The following is an 18,515-nucleotide window of genomic DNA, read 5'->3' as shown; positions in this document are numbered from 1 at the left end:
TAACAGACATTTGAAATATTTTTCAAATTCAAAAATACTTTGTTGATCCCAAAAGGAATTAAATATTAATTCAATTTCTTGAAAGAGTTATTGTAGGTTGGCAGGACAGATATCCTGTAGCAGTCTGTATTACAACGAATTTGAAGAAACCTCTGACTCAAGAGACACTGTTTTTCTAGGACAGTCTCAGAAAAAGCAAGTAAGTTAAAAATTTGAGATTGAAGTAAAAAAAAAAACAAAAACAGAACAATGGACAGAATTCTGAAATTAAAATCAGAATTTTGACTTTCTCTCTCTTTTTTTTTTTACCTTTGTGTTATTTTTGTTCACTTGTTTACTTAAAACACAAAAGTTAGTTGTTTTTTTTACATCTCTCGTATAAAGACTTTCAGTTTAGAGCTTGGAAGAGTAAAACATGTGGCAACAAAACAGTTTCTGCGTAATTTTTAATCACTTGCTCCATTTGAGTTTCTTGAACACCAAAGAGTATTTTTTAAAATATTGCCTTAAAATATTTTTGTTAGATATTTCTCTGCTTTTTAAAGAAGTTTTAATTTCACTTCTTACCATATAACAGGAGTTATTGTATTATCTAATCTTAATCTCTCAAATCCAATTTGTTTATAATTATTGTTTATAATAATGCAAAAATGTTGAGTAAAACCAATAAACATGGTTTCCTTCAGTATTTATATTTAAAAATGTTTTAACAAACACTGGAAAACTATTCATTGGTAAATTAGTAATAAAATTACATAATTGGATTTAACTGAATATTTGTGATACTTCCCAATTGTGTACAAAAATTTAAACACATAGAATTTGTCTTACAAATTCACAAATTTCAAAAATGTAAAAATTATAACAGTGGATGGATTTTTTTTCTCCATTTTATCAAAATTCTAGTTTATGTTCTAGTTGATTTTTTCATACTTATCCAAACCTAAAAGGAAAATTCATTATTTTTCCACCTTTTCCCAGAACTTTCTGTATGTCTAGGTGAAAACACGCGTCTGAGTCTTTTATTTTGAAATGTAATCACTTTTCTTTCCGCCTTTTCTACTAATTTTGACAACACGGTCCGGTTCGGTTCTGATTTTATGTTTTTGAGATTGTATTATTTTTCTCTGTTAGTCCGGAATCAGATTGAGAAGAAAGAATCAATGTGACGTCACTATTAGAAACGGACCTTTTGTCCCCTAAATCTCATTAACACACCAGAGAGTCTGGAGTTAACGGAGATGTGATGTAACAAATTCACGCACAGTTTTCACGTCTTCATAATAAAATCTCATCGCAGCAAAAACGGCTGGAAAACTATTTTCTTTAATATCTTCAAACAGTAACACCTTCAGATAAATATTTGATGAAATCCTGCGTGTTTTATTGCGGTTTTATTTCGTCTTTCCTGACATATCCGTCCACGTGCGTCTTATTTTGAAAAGCCCGATGTTTCCTGATTGGTTTGACAGCAGCAGACGGAGGTGAGGAGCTGAGCGGATCACGTGTGGGCGGCTGAGGTTCTGGTACTGTGTGTATTTTTGTGCAGGATTGTGTTCCCAACGAGGCGACGGAAGAAAAACGTGAGCTGACGTCATCGATCATCAGAGAAACTGGCCGCTTTGATCTGCTGCTTCTGCAACAATAATACAAATCATGAGGATTTTTGGTTTATGATATGGGATGCAGGTGCTGCCATCATTACTATCGTCATATTTAGAATAGAGTCAAATCAATTTTGAAATGGAGATTAAATGAATATTTTTGTCTGAAATATTATACAGATTTATATTTATATAAATATATTCAGATTTTGAAGCGTTTTCTGGATTTGCTCATCTGTCAGATTCCTACTGAACAGGATTAGAGCCACTGGAAAAAAAAACTTAATTCATTGGATACATTTGTTTTTTGTAACAGATAAATTTTTTAAAGTTAGTTCACCTGTTTTGTTTTTCAGTGAATGAACTTTCTGCTGTATTTGGACATGGTTGCATAGCAACGGTGGCCAGGTGTAGGTTTACCTGTAAGCTGAGCAGGACCACTTATTGTTGGTTTCAGTGAAACAACCAGAGACCAACAGAAGCTGAACTGAGACCTGCAGACCTCAGCAGGTGAGTTTTCATCCTGATTATGGTTTTTATGAATCAAACTTCCCTCTGTCTGTAAAACCTGCGTCATAATGTCAAGTTATTTGGCAGCTTTTAGCGCCTTCTAGTGGACAAAGTGCATCACTACATCTAAATTTACCCTTTTGCTACAAACAGAAGGAATATGAAAGTAAATCTAAAGTATCTGTGATATAAATGTGCGGCAGGAAGAGGAGCAGAAGTGAAATCAGAGGTGAAGATGGCTTTAGCCAGCGGCCACTGGCTGGAGAAAGAAATCAGAGGAGAACCTCCGAGTCCCAGGTCAGTGTGACGCGGGGCCGGCCCAAGGCATAGGCGAGTTGAGCGGCTGCCCAAGAGCACCAAGATAGCATAATTAAGAAACATTTATATTTAAAATAACATTAAATAATTAAAATTAAATGCTATTAAATGTAGAAAAAACTATTTCCATATTGTTTCTATAGTTGTGACACAATAATAGTTCATCTCTTTCTGTTGATGGCTGCTGTTGGGGAAAAGTTAAATATTAACTTGCTTACTGTAAATGTTGTGTTTATCACCTGATGTTATTTTCAAAGTTAAATTAAATGATATGGCACCTTAAATATTACTCTGCATTTCAAAATCCAAATAATTATTTTTAGTTTGCTAACCCTGTAAGGCTAAAATCAACAACACTGGTGTGATGTAAGCTAATTACGAATGAAGCTAATGCTAGTAAACATTCTACACATGGAGTAGTTTAGGAATGATGAGGCATCTGATGCTGAGATGTTGGTATGGGGCCCCAAACAGGCTTGGTCCGGCCCTGGTGTGACGCCAGCAGCAGCTAATTAAGCTGAATAACTCTGTGTTACGCCGACGCGTTTTAAACTGAGCGTGTTTCTGCAGACATGGTCACGCTGTAGCTGTGGCTGGAAGCGTCGCCTTTCTGTTCGGAGGAGCGAGTAGCATCAGGCCAGAGGTGAAGAAAACACTAAAACTAAAACATGAAACACATTTATCATCATTTACTCTTTTGTTACGTCTAAAGGAGATTAAATATTAACTTTATTTTCATTCTTTAGGTCGGTCCTGTTTACTTCTCTGACTTCTACATGCTAACAGGTAACAGACCAACAGCTTGTAGCCTTCAGGGTTTCATTTTATGCTTTAATGTTGACAAATAAACACACAGACTGCCCAGTAAATCTGTTTTTCCATTCTTGACTTGCTAAACGTTGCGGTTTGGCTGTGAAGTTTCTCTGTAGCTACGATCTGGAAATGATTCCCAGGTTTGATGATTGCAGTGACTCCTGATGATGTGACCTGGGAGGAGATTCCTCAGAGCGGAGAAATCCCGTCGGCCAGAGAAGGACACACACTCTGGTAAATCCCATTCCAACATGGCCGCCAGCAGGTAGCATGGAGGTAGCGATGAATCAGAACAGGCGCCACAACTTTCTCCAGAAACAAAACTGAAGTTATTATCTGTGAACCTAAAGAGGAACAATCTGGAGTCACAGCTTCAGTTATTACAGCTGGAAACCAGAAATCAGGCTGAAATCTGGGTTTGGATCTCCAGAGCCACATAAAGACAGTCACAAAGTCTTTATGTTAATTTCCAGGATTAACGGATTTATGTCCCAGTGAGGGCTAAAGCAGAGGTTTCCAAAGTGTGGCTCTGGGGCCATTTACGGCCCTTGGAATAATTCTGAGTGGCCATTGATCACAGTCCAGGCAGTTGGTAGAGATTTAAAAACAATATTGGGGTGAAGTGATCACTGATGGTGCAGCACAAAATAATAATAGTTATAAAATAGTAATAGTAAAAGGAGTCACAAAAAACTGCTGAGTAAACAGTCTTTATCCACTTCAAAATAAGAGCGTAAACTTCTAACTACTTCAGATGTCAAACTTTATTCAACTGAAAGTTTACAAAACAGACAAGAAAATTAGTGCTTTAGAATTCATCCAGAAGCAAATGCTAAAGCTAAGTGTGCTAAAAATGTCCAAAGTTAGCTGTGCTATTAGCACATTAGCGGAAGTGTACCCATCACTGGACTTGACTAAAGTATTTACTGTGTTATGATTGTATCATTGGTTGGCATTTATTATTGGAATCTCCAGAATCATAGATTTCTAAATATGGAAAGATTGTTGCAACAAAAAGAACAGAGGATGTTGGTACGTCCCGCCTGCGCGACATAGCAGCGCTAATGAGTTAATCACTAACTGAACAGGTACAGATGTTGGACCTAAACCAGGGAAAAGCAGCTTATGTCCAAACAAAGTTTGACCAACCTTTGAAAAGCCAACTTCTCTGTTGATGGTTGGCCCTGATGTAACGTCGTTTGCTGCTCAGCGTCGTCAGAGGGAAGCTGTATCTGTTCGGAGGATCCTCCAGTCCTGAAGCCTCTGAATGCCTCCCAGGCGTCTTCAGCTTCGATGTTGGTGAGGCCAACGCCCCATCGCCTCCTTCCCTCCCGGTTTGGTCTTTAGCTTCACGTCTCTCAGCCTTCTGATGACTTTCCATGTTCTCTGCAGTGTCCTTGGCATGGGAATGCCTGCCAGCCGGCGGCGTGGCTCCCAGGGTTCTCCATTACGGCTCTGCTGCCGCTGGAGACAACATCTACGTGTACGGAGGGCGGCTGGAGGGCGAGCCAACCGACGACCTCCTGGTGTTCAACACAGGTTAAAAAACTCATCCTGAATTGTTTCTGTCCAAAGGAAATGAAGCATGTTGGACTGAAGTCTGGATCCTGACTTTGTTTCAGTGTCTGTCACCTGGACTCCAGTGAAAACCAGCGGATCGCTTCCTCCTGCCCTGTGAGACTCAATCAGACCAAATCACATCGATCATCTCTGAGTTTCATCCTGGATATTCACATCGTCGGTTTCTGCCTCTCCAGATGGGGGCAGAGTTTCGCTCAGGCTGGAGATCAGCTCTTCATGTTTGGAGGTTACGGAGCAGGAGGAACGTTTTGTAAGGACCTTTACGCTCTGAACACAGGTAAACTTTGGCTCAGGTTTGGATCCACTTTAAAACAACTCATCATGACACAGTACATGTTTATTTTAAATGTCTTAAACTGAATATATAAGTATAAAAAGGCTGACTTTGATTTCATTACAGTAATCTTAAAATCACCGGTACAATACCTGAACCTATCAAAACTTTTTCAAGATTCAAAGAATCACCATGTAAAGACCAGTTTTTATGGATTTTCATCCAACTTTCCCAGTTTTTGAGTCTGAATTCAGATCAAGAAACTAAAGGAAACCGTTTTTCTCTAAGCTCTGGTTAGTTAGAGTCTCTCTGTGTTTTCAGAGAAGCTGCAGTGGCAGAAATGGGAGGTGAAGGGAGAATCTCCTCCAGCCTGTAGTGGACAGACACTGACTGCACACCATGACAAGGTACACACACACACATGTATGTGGGGACTTTCCATTGACTTCCATTCATTTCTACAGCCTAAACCTTACCTTTACCCTTTTCCTAACCCTAACCATCACATTCCTAACCCTAACCCTATCCAAAATTCAATTCACACCTTAGTCCTAACTCTGACCCCTGACCCAAAAACTGCATTTCCCCTTATGGGGACCAGGCTTCGATCCCCACAAGGAGCAGTGGGTCCCCACAAAGTAGTATGTGTCAGGAAAATCGTCCCCACAACTTTTACAAACAAACACACACACTGAAGAGTTGAACCAGGGTAGCGACGCTATCAAACTGCTGAAGAAAATGTTCTTTAGGGTTTGAAACTTTTCTTTTTTCCCCGTTTATCATGTTTCATCATGTTCATATGACAACAAATGTCCTGGTCAGGTACAAGAAGGGAAAATGTATTGAAAACAGTAATAAAAAAAAAAATCCAAAGAAAAAAATGTGCAGGATATTGAGAAATGTGAAAAACTACTGATGAAGATACTTTTAAAATATAGAGAAACCCTGGATGCTAAAATAGAAAGAATTTGGATGTTTCTGCAAAGATTTGGTTGTTTGGTTTGTATAGTTACTGGTTGTTTTTATGGATGGACGGACGGATGTCCATTTCCGCATCCAAGCTGATCGGAACACATTTCCCAGCATTCATTGCAATGGAGACTAAAACTCAGAGCGAACCAACTGTACTGTTGGATGGAGCAACAGATTGATATTTGGTTGGATGCAGAAACAGATGGATGTTGGATGTAGAAACAGATGGATATCTGGTTGGATGCAGAAACAGATGGATGTCTGGTTGGCTGCAGAAACAGATGGATATCTGGTTGGATGCAGAAACAGAAGGATGTCTGGTTGGATGTAGAAACAGATGTCTGGCTGGATGCAGAAACAGATGGATGTCTGGTTGGATGCAGAAACAGTCAGTCAGAGTTGGGCTGAACCTGAACTTGCACCAGAACCTGAACTTGCACCTGAACCTGCACCTGCACCTGCACCTGCACCTGAACCTGAATCTGAACCTGAACCTGAATCTGAACCTGCACCTGAATCTGAACCTGAACCTGAACCTGCACCTGCACCTGGACCTGCACCTGAACCTGAATCTGAACCTGAACCTGAATCTGCACCTGCACCTGAATCTGAACCTGAACCTGAACCTGAACCTGCACCTGCACCTGGACCTGCACCTGAACCTGAATCTGAACCTGAATCTGCACCTGCACCTGAATCTGAACCTGAACCTGAACCTGAACCTGCACCTGCACCTGGACCTGCACCTGAACCTGAATCTGAACCTGAACCTGAACCTGCACCTGCACCTGAACCTTAACCTGAACCTGAATCTGAATCTGAACCTGGCAGCCTTGGTCTGGTTCTCTGACATCATATTAAATCTGAGTGAGCTGCTAAAATGAAGCTGCTTTCATATCTGCATTCCTCTTTTCCTCTTTCTCTCCATTTTTAGTCATTTTCCCTTACTCACACTCACTTTGTTTTCATACCATCAAAACATTTCCTTGTCTAGTTAAAACCTGGACCAGAGCACATGTTACATTTATGGCTCGTGGAAAATGAAAATCACGTTTCATGGCATATTTGATTCAGATTCATGGCAAGTTTTGATTCTCAGCTGATGGACAGACGGTTGGTTGACTGGTTGGTCAATTTGTTGGTTCTGTGTTTGACTGGCTGGTTCTATAATTGACATGTTGACTGGTTGGTTGGTTTTATGATTAGCCTGGTGGTTGGTTGACTGTTACCTTTAGCTATGGAAACAACATAGAAATCACCCGACTACTAGAAACCACCAAGATCAGGATGAAATAACTGAAACAACAGTTTGAATCTCCTTCACTAAAATCTCCATCTACCAATCAGTCGACTTTAATAATCAATAATGTCTGTGTCGCTCTTGGCCAGCATAAGTGGAGGAGTTTAATCAATATTGGGTATTTATTCTACTGCAGTAGTTTTTATTTTTATTTACTTTATTTAGTATTCTCATGTATAGTTTATGGTTTACATTTACAGCATTTTGTGTAATATTTAAAAGATTAAAATTTTTAACCACAGTTTGAAAAACATGTTACAAAACTGAACAAATTTGCATCAAAACATTTCAAATTCTAAACACTATTTTTTTGAAATAAGTAAACTTTCACTCAACGTAAAAACCACCATCACCTCCAGGGCTGTAGTTTGTCTGAAACTGCAGATTTACATGATATCCTCTAGAGGGCGATACAAGAAAAGAACAGGAAACAGTTCAGAGAGAAAAAACTCACTGAGTAAACACCCTGAGGAAGTACTCTGACACCCGACTTCGTCTCCGACTGAAATCAAACTAACTCTGAACAAGGAGAACAGAGAGAGAACTGAGCAACTAGACCCTGAAACACAGACTGCTGCAGGAGGAAAAACAAGCAAATCAAAGTGAAAGTAAGTTCATAAAGTTTCTACAGGAGAGAAACTGACTTCCTGGTTTGACTTTCTGTCTGCTCTGGTTTCAACTTCACTCTGAGAAAAAATGGTTTCCAGATCAGACGATGATCTCTGCTGTCCGATATGTAAAGAAATATTTAAGGATCCGGTTCTTCTGTCATGTAGCCACAGCTTCTGTAAGGAATGTCTGCAGAAATGTTGGAGAGCAAGACCTGGTCGCTCATGTCCTGTTTGTAGGAAAAGATCAGCATCAGTTGCTCCTCCCTGTAATCTGGCTCTGAAGAATCTGTGTGAGTCTTTGTTACAGCAGAGAAACCAAACAGCTTCAGAGGATCTCTGCTCTCTGCACTCTGAGAAACTCAAACTCTTCTGTCTGGACCATCAGCAGCCAGTTTGTCTCGTCTGCAGTCATTCAGATTTACACAAAAACCATAATTTCAGACCCATCGATGAAGCTGCTCGGCCCCACAGGAAGAACCTTCAGGAAACTCTGGAGCCTTTAAAGGAGAAGCTGGAGCTCAGGAAGAAAGTTCAGGAGGAGTTTGATCAGACAGCAGAACACCTGAAGGTCCAGGCCCGACACACAGAGAGGCAGATTAGGGAGCAGTTTAAGCAGCTTCATCAGTTTCTAGCAGAGGAAGAGGAGGCCAGGCTGGCTGCACTGAGGGAGGAAGAGGAGCAGAAGAGAGGGATGATGAAGGAGAAGATGGAGGCTCTGAGCAGAGAGATAGCAGCTCTTTCAGACGCAGTCAGAGCCACAGAGGAGCAGCTGAGAGCTGCAGACGTCTCATTCCTGCACAACTACAAGGCTGCAGTGGAAAGAGTCCAGCGCTGCCCCCTGCTGGAGGATCCACAGCTGCCCTCAGGAGCTCTGATAGACCAGGCCAAACATCTGGGCAACCTGGCCTTCAACATCTGGAGCAACATGGAGACCATGGTGACCTACACTCCTCTGGTTCTGGACCCAAACACGGCTGGTCGAAGACTCCGTCTGTCTGAAGATCTGACCAATGGGAGGAGAGGAAAGAAACGGCAGCTTCCTGATAATCCAGAGAGATTTGATCTTCTCAGCGGTTCTGTTCTGAGTTCTGAGGGTTTTAACTCAGGGATCCACAGCTGGGATGTTGATGTTGGAGACAGTGAAGGCTGGACACTTGGTGTGTTAGAAGAGTCTGTTCAGAGGAAGGGACGCATGAAGCCTGGATTGTTGGTTATATTGTTTTCTTCAGGTAAATATTCAGCACGTTCTCCATCAGCTCCTTCCACTGGTCTCTCTCAGAAGAATCTCCAGAGGATCAGAGTGAATCTGGACTGGGACAGAGGAAAACTGTCCTTCTCTGATCTGGACACTAACACACACATACACACCTTCACACACACCTTCACTGACAAGATGGTTCCCTATTTCTACACTAAGAAAACAGTAAAGATCGTACCGATGAAGATCTCAGTGATGAAGCAGCAGCTCTGATGATCTCAGCATGAAGATCATAAAGTCCAGATAAAAAGTTATTCATCAGATTGAAACTGGAGATTTTTCAACTATTGTTTCCATTTTAAAAGAAATGAATGCAATGCATAAATAATCTGCATTTAACTGAATGCAGATTATTTTTAGCTGCTTAGTGATAAAACTGAACTACTGAATGAATCTGAAATGATGTTTTCCATCCATCCATCTATTTTCTTTACTCTCTTGTCCCTCAGTGGGGTCAGGAGGTGCTGGTTCCTCTCCAGCTAACGTTCCGGGCGAAAGGCGGGGTCACCTGGACAGGTCGCCAGTCCGTCGCAGGGCAACACAGAGACACACAATCACACACACACACCTAGGGGCAATTTGGAGAGGCCAGTTAACCTGACAGTCATGTTTTTGGACTGTGGGAGGAAACCGGAGTACCTGGAGAAAACCCACCATGCACAGGGAGAACATGGAGACTCCATGCAGAAAGACCGGGGCTGGGAATCGAACCCAGAACCTTCTTTCTGCAAGGCATCAACTCTACCAACTGCGCCACTGTGCAGCCCATGACGTTTTCCATCATTTCTAAATTTTTATTAGTTTTTTTATTTTTCTGAGATCACTGTTTGTTTGTATTTGACCTTTTTCCTATAAATACTTTGTTTAGTTTTCTTTTGTCACTGTTATTATTATTGCAAAAATACAGGAAAAACTGTCAAACATTGAAGTCCGTGCCGTAAGGAATGTGAATTTTATTTTATTTCTTATCGTCTTTATTTACATTTACTGTATTTTCTATAAAATTTACAGTATTACTGTTTTTAACCACAGTTTGAAAATTAAATCAGCATCAAACTACTAATGACTCTGGATCCAAATCTTTGCTAACAGTAAAATTTGACACAACCTGCACTGACTGAAAACGTTAGCAGCTGCAGCATGAAACCTAATAAATTAAGGCATCATTTAACCACATCACTCCCTGATCACACTGATAAGCAGCTTCAGTTTTTAAATCGAAAACATGATGAATATAGTTATCAATCATCTTGCTTTACGAACGCTATGTTAGAAAACCAGAGAATGTTGTTAGCATCTTCCAAGTAGACATTTATGTTGGTGTCACTTTTGAAAATCCGCTTCGGTCATGTATACTAAACCATAGCAGTTAGTAAATATATTCGGAAATCATTCTTTAGGTGACTAGGTGTAAGCGGCGCTTAGCAGTTATACGTATCATTTAACAACTAATGATGAATGACAAAAACTTTCCTAAAACTCCCAGATTCTTTCATTTGAATATCTTGGTAAACTATAGACTGACGTCCTGTCCAGAGTGTCATCTGTATGTGATCAGTGATTCACTAATTGTTTCATCAGAATGTCTACATGTTAAATATGTGGTTATATCAGTGCATTAAAACCTGCATCAGAACAGCACAGTTAACGCTACTATATCTGAATTTATAAACAAAAAGTGTTTGTAAGAATGAAACAGTATCAGAGATGCAGACAAGTTTTTATTGAAATTAAACACATCTCATGCCAGCAAACACTTTTATTGCACATTAATAAATTGTCTAGCGCAGCATCAGAATGTGTCCACCGAACTGCACAGGTCCCTGAACCTGAAATGACATCGCAAAGCTTACTAATATGCTGCTTATTAAAACATATATACACACACAAACATTCACATATGTGTGCGTGTGTGAACAGAAGGTGACTCTATTGCTGAGTTTCTGATGACGTAGACCATGATTTGGAGGCACTGAACGGAATGGACAGAAGTCTTTCTCCATGGCCTCTAAAACTCCTCCCATGCCCAAGTTTTTGCCTCAGCGACAACCCGAGCCGCAGATCCGATGAGACGATGACAAAGTCAATCATTGAACTGCGGCCCAGGGTGTCCTGGTGCCAAGTGCACATATGGACGCCCTTATGCCTGAACATGGTGTTGGTGATGGACAATCCGTGACGAGCACAGAAGTCCAACAACAGAACACCGCTTGGGTTCAGATCGGGGGGCCGTTCCTCCCAACCATGCCTCCCCAGGTCTCACTGTCATTGCCCACGTGAGCGTTGAAGTCCCCCAGTAGAACAAGGGAGTCCCCAGGAGGGGCACTCTCCAGTACCCCCTCTAAGGACTCCAAGAAGGGTGGGTAATCTGAACTGCTGTTCGGCCCGTAAGCACAGACAACAGTCAGAACCCGTCCCCCCACCCGTAGGTGGAGGGAGGCTACCCTCTCGTTCACTGGGGCAAACAGGCGCCGAGATGGGGGGCAACAAGTATGCCCACTCCTGCCCGTCGCCTCTCACTGTGGGCAACTCCACTGTTTCCCGGTTTGTGTTTATAGAACTCGGCATCATTGTATTTACCTCATTAGTCCTTTTATATTGACTCCATGCATACATTGCATTTATATCTTGCTCTGACTGAGTAAAGCTTACATCCAGACTCCTTGGACAATGCCTATAATTGCAGAAGCCAGAAGTTGAGGTAAAGACGCTGTCTGGAGCTTTGGACCAGGGAAATCCCTGTAGGTGACGCAGTAGGAAGAGTCTCTGATAACAGAATATTCTACAGCAGAACCGTCTTTGTACCAGCAGCTGGTAAATGATCTCTTCTATGATCCAGGCTGAGTTCTGGGAAATTTGTAGAACTTGGTTGATCAGGGCCCTGTTCTTTTGACCTTGAAATATTCCAGATCTTCCAGGTTTTAGTGAAAGTGAAATTACCACTGGGTCCTTTGGGAGAGTAAAAGCAGTGCTGGATGCAGCTGGGAAGAGGTCAGTGGGATCTCCTGCAACTGGCCCTTCTGGATCATCATCGTCATCCTGGTCAGAGGCAGAGCTCTCTGTGTTGATAATCATATCTAAATGTGAAAATATTGAATTCCTAAATAAGTGAATTCTCTAACAACCTTGAATTCTGAACTTATATCTGGGGATTTTTCTTTTTCATCTAATAATAACAATCAGGATTTAGATTTATTTATATTCCCTGTAATATGACTGAACTCCTCAGTTAAATGAAGAAAATCTGGAATAGACTCTTTTTATTTGAAATGAACAGGATTATATCATCTGCATATAATGAAAGTTTGTTCTGCTTATCTAACTGTAATGCCTGCTACAGATTTATGGGACCTTCCACTTATAGCAAGAGGCTCCAATGCTAAAGTAAATAAAGGGGATAAAGGACATCCTGGATGACGTCGTCGTTTGATAACAATTGGTTTAGACGCATTTTTATTTAATGTTTCTGCAGTAGAATTTATATATAGTAGGTTTTTCCAAGTTTTAAAATGATTTCCATAACTAAAACAATTTAAAATGTTGAATAGATTGGGCCATTGGACTTGGTCCAACGTCTTCTCTGCATCCAGAGAAAGAAGTTCCTGATTTAACATCAGGCCATGAATAATGTTTAGAAGCTCCTCACATTATGTAGACCCTGCCGTCCCAAAACAAAGACATTCTGACCCCTGTGTATCACTGAAGGAAGTGAGTCTTGTAGACGTAGTGCTAATAATTTACAGAGTATTTTTAGGTCAGCATTAACCAAACTTATTGTTCTCATATTTATTGCTGGGCTTCCCTGGTTTGGTGGCACAAAGGTTAAAGCTCTTGTCATAGATTTTGGTTGGCCGCCATCACAATACGCCTCCTGAAACATCTCTAAGGCAGGACTGATTGTTTTTAAATGTTTTATAAAAGTCTATAGGGACCCATCACCTGTCCTTCTCTGATTTGGATACTAACACACACATACACACCTTCACACACAAGATGTTTCCATTCTTCACCACTACTAAATCATTAAAGATCGTACCGATGAAGATCTCAGTGATGAAGCAGCAGCTCTGATGATCTCACCATGAAGAACAGAGAGAGAAAAAGCCTGAGAGGACACAAGTCAACATCCTTACAGTTTGATTCTACACCTGCAGAAAGAGAGATAAAAGACAAACCACAGCAACAAAAAATGTTTTTATATGTAGGAAGAATTTATATAAACTCACTGAAAGGTGCTTGGTACAAATTAATACAAGATACATTAATAACCCAACGTGGAGTTTGTCTGAATTCAAACACGTGGTCTTTGTTTTAAAGGTCTTTTAAAAAAGCCCTTGGAGTGAGAGATCTTTGTTTCTGTTCTAGTCTCTGGATATATATATTTTTTTCTGTTTTTAGGGAGCTGATGTATAAATTTATGTGTAGTTTATGAAACGTGATCAAATTGATCCCAGCAGTGTTGCAGAACCTGCAAGTTTTCATTTGGTATTGGCTTTTGCTTCACATGAATAGAACCTTTTGGACGCAAAATGTCACTTTGACCATTAGTCCTGCTCTTTAGCTGTGTGCTAACAGTTTTAAAATGTTGAGCTTGTTTTGTCTGTTACAATCAATAAACACTGTAATATAAAATCCTGTGTCATACCACTGATATTTGTTCTATAGCGTCATTGTTGTGTTTCTTCCCTTGAAGGACATCTATCTGTTCGGAGGACAAATCTCCAATAAGGATTCGACAGCAACATCGTCCAATGAAATCCATAAACTCAGTATTGGTATGTTGGTTGTAATTGCGTCAATTTGACGTAAATAAATGCAGAAGAGTGAAATATTTCATTCTGTGTCTCCAGCCAAGATGAAGTGGAAGGTTCCTCTGTATGTTGGGCTTCCTCCGGCCCGTCGGCACGGCCACGCTGCCTTCATCCTGCACAGTCACGTCAGACGGCTTCTCACATATTATCTTTATCAGAATGGCATCACATGTTCTCCAACACCACGTTTCTGTTCGCTGGTTCACAGCTGTATGTGTTGGGAGGGAAGAATGAAGAGCAGGATTTTAACGACTTGAAGGTGATGAAGCTGATCAACCCATCAGAGAGACAACCAGGTACATTAAACTCCTGTCTGGAGTCATAAAGTAGAAAAAACTACTTTATACAAGTTTCAATAAAGTAATTTCACACTAAAAAAATTAAAAATTCAAGTGCTATGCCTAATAGTACATTATTTAATCATAAATAGTGTACAACACGTTCTACTCTGAATATATAATATCATAGAATAACAATGTTAATGTGATTTAAAGGCAGTAAATATTTGGATCACACTAAAGCTGGATGATATTATGCATGATAAAAGGTGTTCTTAGTTTATTTGTCATTACTTTCAACATTTGAACAATTTTAGATTTTCAGAATTAAAACAATGTTACAACTTTTAGAAAGAGCAATAAAAAGTAACTTTGTTCTGAGAAGAAGTCAACTGAATACATTGGTTGGTTGGATCTTTGCTTTGTATAATTTCAAAATCAGTGATTAATTTGTTGTTCAGTTGGATGGATGAGTATTGACTGGTGGTTGGTTGTTTGGACGCCTGATGTCCAATTGATTGGTTGAATGGTTGATTGGATGAACTTTGGTTTTGGTTGAGTTTGATTAGTTGGGTGGCTACTTGGTTGGATGAACCTTTGGTTGGTTTTTGACGAGCTGGTTGATGGGATGAATGACTGATTGGTTGGTTGGTTGGTTGGTTGACTGACTGGTTTTGATGAACTGGTTTTTCCCCAGTGATGAAGGAGATCCTCTCTGAGTTCGGTCTTCAGGGCATCAGCCACAGGTCGGTGGTTCAGCAGCTGTTTCTCTGTTTCAGGTGGAGCTGATCGTCGCGCTCCACCAGAGTCTCATCTCTCAGTTCTAAAAACGTTCTTTCACTCTGGTTTTTACCAACAACAGCTTCACTCCCACTAAGGTTCCCAACATTCGCTACAAGCTGAGCAACGCGGCTCTGTCCACCCAGCCCAGAACAGCAGCAGCAGCTAATGTACAGGTGGAAAACACACACACACACACACACGCATGTTATCTTTGTGGGGACTTTCCATTGACTTCCATTCATTTCTACAGCCTAAACCTTACCTTTACCCTTTTCCCAACCCTAACCATCACATACCTAACCCTAACCAATATTCAATTCATACTTTAGTCCTAACTCTGACCCCTGACCCAAAAACAGGATTTCTCCTTGTGGGGACCAGGCTTCGGTCCCACAAGGAGCAATTGGTCCCCATAACGTAGTATGCGTCAGGGAAATTGTCCCCACAAGTTATTACAAACAAACGCGCGCGTGCACACACACACACACACACACATTTCTGTTTCAGGTTTAGGTTGAAACTCTACAATGACTCAATCGTCCCCACAAGTTATTACATACAAATGCGCACGCGCGCACACACACACACACACACACACACACACACACACACACACACACACACACACACACACACACACACACACACACACACACACACACACACACACATATTTCTGTTTCAGGTTTGGGTTGAAACTCTGCCATGACTCAAACGTTTCCTGCTGCAGGTTTGTGTCCACAGAGATTTCAGCACCGTCCGAGATCAGGCCATGAAAATGATCCAGGCAGCCTTCACTCTGTTGGACCAGGAGTTTCAGAAACTTGATCGGTTCATTCATTCATTCATTCATTCATTCATTCATTCATTCATTCATTCATTCATCTCTCTGTAGTTTCAGAAGCTGATTTATTTTCTTTATTCAGGGATAAATTAGAAGTTTCTAAAGCTGCTGCTGCTCTGCAAAGAGACAAAGAAGAGCATGAAGATCACAGACGACGACAACAACAGGTTAATCTGGTTAATCCTCTTCAAATTTACAACAAATAAATAAAATATATGGGGCAGTTTATATATGGCTTCTGGGTGATTTAATCTAATCTAATCTGAAGAAATGATTTAGCCTAATCTGGACAAATTTAAATTTAACCTAATCTTGATCAACTTTAATTTAATCTCGCCTAATTTGGGAACACACCAATTTAGTACAATATAATGTAATCTGGAGAAACTTTAATCTATTCTAATCTAATCTATAAAACCTCTAAGATCATCTGGACAAATACTAGTGCAGTATAATCTAATCCAACCTGGAGAAACTGATCTAATCTGGACAAATAAAGGCAGTCCAGTCTGAAGAGACTCCTGTGTAATTTAATCTAATCCTGAGAAACTTTGACATAATCTGGACAGGACAAACTCTGATCTAATGTAATCAGTTCTAAAATGACAAAATCTGAAATATAATTTAATCTCAAAAGATTTGGGGTCTCATAAACAAAGCAGCTGGTCTAAAGTCTCTAAACAAAACAGGTTTAATCTGAAAGCAACAGGTTACAGTCGTCCTAATCTGGTTCCAGTTTGCAGATTATGATATTAAAATATTTACCTTCCTGAATGTTTTTAGGAGCTGAAGGAAATGCTGGAGAAACATCGATCCCAGAACGAGGCCTGGCTCCGGGCGAGAGCCGAGGAGAACGACCGAGAGAGGAGGGAGCTCTGCAGGCTGCGGGTCAGACACACACACACACACACACACAGAGAGAGAGAGAGAGACACACACACACATATACACACTCCTCACAATCCTGACTAGCTCCTCTACTCTTAATTTTCATTTAAACAGTGTTTTTATTTCATTTTGGGTCTGTATGTTCCCTCGCCGTTTCCTCAGGAGGAGATTCTGCAGGACCAGGAGAGGCTGAAGGACGAGCAGAGCAACATCCAGAAACGCAGCGAACATCTGCTGTCCATCATGCAGCAGTTCAAAGGGATGTAGAAAACACATAAAAAATAATGAAAATATGAAGCTACTTGAAATAGAATGTTTGTTTGATTCTGACAATAAAGACTTTGAAAAGTTGATGTCTAAACAAAGATGGCGTCTGTTGGGTTGAGTAATAATTATACTGAAAACGAAGGAAGCTGAAATTGATGAATACATGAGAAATAATTCAGAACTAAATCTAAAATTAAAAATCTGTTCTAGTGTCATGTTTGGTGTGGAATGAAAAACCCAGCAATAAAGCTCCACCACCTCCTTTCTGAACTATTAGAAACAACCAATCAGAGCCAGGAGGAGGGTCTTAGCGCTGTCAATCATCCTCATGTACATGGCTCTCAACCTCCCCTCTTCTCTGTTCACCAACCTGTCATGAATAAAGCTAGTTAGCATAGCTAGTTAGCTCGGCATCAGACGACGGCAGATAAACGATCTTCTTGTAACGGTAAGTTGTTTCTCCATCATTAGCAAACTGAGCAGCAAGTACATGGGGGTGATTGACAACGCTAAGACCTTTGTTTTTGAGTAGGAGCAGTGTGTTTCTGAAGATTGTAATTCAGGGAAGAGGTGGAGGAGGAGCTTGATTTTTCATAGATTATTATTAATATTTTAACAAATATGAACAAAAATATATCATTTTTTAAATAAAAGTTAAATAGTACAGCTTTAAAGAATAAATATTTTCTAAAGGAATAAGGGAGGAAATTAGGGACAAATAATTGAGACATTTACTGGAAGAAAACCAACAAGCAAAAGATGATTTATGTTTCAGTTTGGATTCTGCAAGAAATGTAGAGCAAAAAGTTCCTTTAACAAGAATCAAAGGTCAGGAAATGTTTTAAAAATGTATTTAGTTCAGTCCTGTTCTGCTATTATTGCATTAAATAAGTTTGAATGTATGACAACAAGCTACAGTTCACTGTTTTACATCTTAAAAAGCTGATTTAAGAAAAAAAAAGGAAAAATTGCCTCAGATTTGATGTATAAACACAATTTTCCTTAATTTTGTTTTGAAGAACATTCCAACGTGATGATTTGGTTTATACGGCAGCGGAGAACAAAATAAAACATCTCCACCTTAAATCCCGTCACTAAATCTGATTATTATCCAATCACCACTTTGGACAGGTGGACATGTCTCCCAGCGTGTCTCTGTCTCCTGGCTGTCTGTCTCCTCCGCTGTCGCATTAAACCGAAGGACGGATCACTATTCAGCAGGGAAAAACAGCGTAATGCGCCAGTCCGGGTTCTTGTGTTTCCTCTCGGTCGCACTATTTGGCAGAAGGCAGCAGGGGCGGAGAGCGAGGGGGGGAGGGAGGGGCGTCAAGGGACCGGCACAACGACCGGAAGTCCGCTCAGCGAACCAAAAATAAAAGGGAGTTTCATTAAATGTAATTAAA

At 40.4% G+C, this 18,515-nt stretch overlaps 3 protein-coding genes across 5 annotated transcripts; all 3 read left to right on the top strand.

Moving 5' to 3' along the window:
* Nucleotides 1-20: 20 nt before the first annotated feature.
* On the top strand, nt 21-17,196 carry LOC108166764 (uncharacterized). 3 transcript variants are annotated; one of them, XM_081614056.1, is made up of 21 exons: nt 21-199; nt 1,550-1,689; nt 1,961-2,114; nt 2,318-2,411; nt 3,003-3,075; nt 3,179-3,218; nt 3,401-3,479; nt 4,456-4,544; nt 4,638-4,784; nt 4,868-4,919; nt 5,003-5,103; nt 5,422-5,507; nt 13,935-14,016; nt 14,092-14,177; nt 14,261-14,348; nt 15,028-15,076; nt 15,193-15,286; nt 15,844-15,944; nt 16,040-16,124; nt 16,741-16,845; nt 17,008-17,196. In XM_081614056.1, exons 4-21 carry the CDS (start codon nt 2,350-2,352, stop codon nt 17,110-17,112), a joined length of 1,524 nt encoding a protein of 507 aa, XP_081470182.1. In that variant the 5' UTR covers nt 21-199; nt 1,550-1,689; nt 1,961-2,114; nt 2,318-2,349; the 3' UTR covers nt 17,113-17,196. The 3 variants fall into 3 exon arrangements, with proteins under 3 accessions (XP_081470182.1, XP_081470183.1, XP_081470181.1); XM_081614057.1 differs by lacking the exon at nt 21-199 and having other exon boundaries at nt 1,310-1,689; nt 2,062-2,114; XM_081614055.1 differs by lacking the exon at nt 21-199 and having other exon boundaries at nt 1,311-1,689.
* LOC145554404 (uncharacterized) lies at nt 5,515-9,826 on the top strand. Its single transcript, XM_081614060.1, has 2 exons — nt 5,515-7,980; nt 9,691-9,826. The coding sequence occupies exon 1, from the start codon at nt 6,279-6,281 to the stop codon at nt 6,954-6,956; it is 678 nt and encodes a 225-aa protein (XP_081470186.1). The 5' UTR covers nt 5,515-6,278; the 3' UTR covers nt 6,957-7,980; nt 9,691-9,826.
* On the top strand, nt 7,975-10,300 carry LOC145554403 (nuclear factor 7, brain-like). The gene has a single exon (XM_081614059.1). The coding sequence runs from the start codon at nt 8,069-8,071 to the stop codon at nt 9,452-9,454; it is 1,386 nt and encodes a 461-aa protein (XP_081470185.1). The 5' UTR covers nt 7,975-8,068; the 3' UTR covers nt 9,455-10,300.
* Nucleotides 17,197-18,515: the final 1,319 nt, after the last annotated feature.

The sequence above is a fragment of the Poecilia reticulata genome, chromosome 12 (genome assembly GCF_904066995.2).
Source record: "Poecilia reticulata chromosome 12, P_reticulata-male-v2, whole genome shotgun sequence".
Lineage (NCBI taxonomy): Eukaryota > Metazoa > Chordata > Actinopteri > Cyprinodontiformes > Poeciliidae > Poecilia > Poecilia reticulata.
Note: the sequence above shows the minus strand (reverse complement) of the source record. Positions and strands in the feature narration are given on the sequence as shown.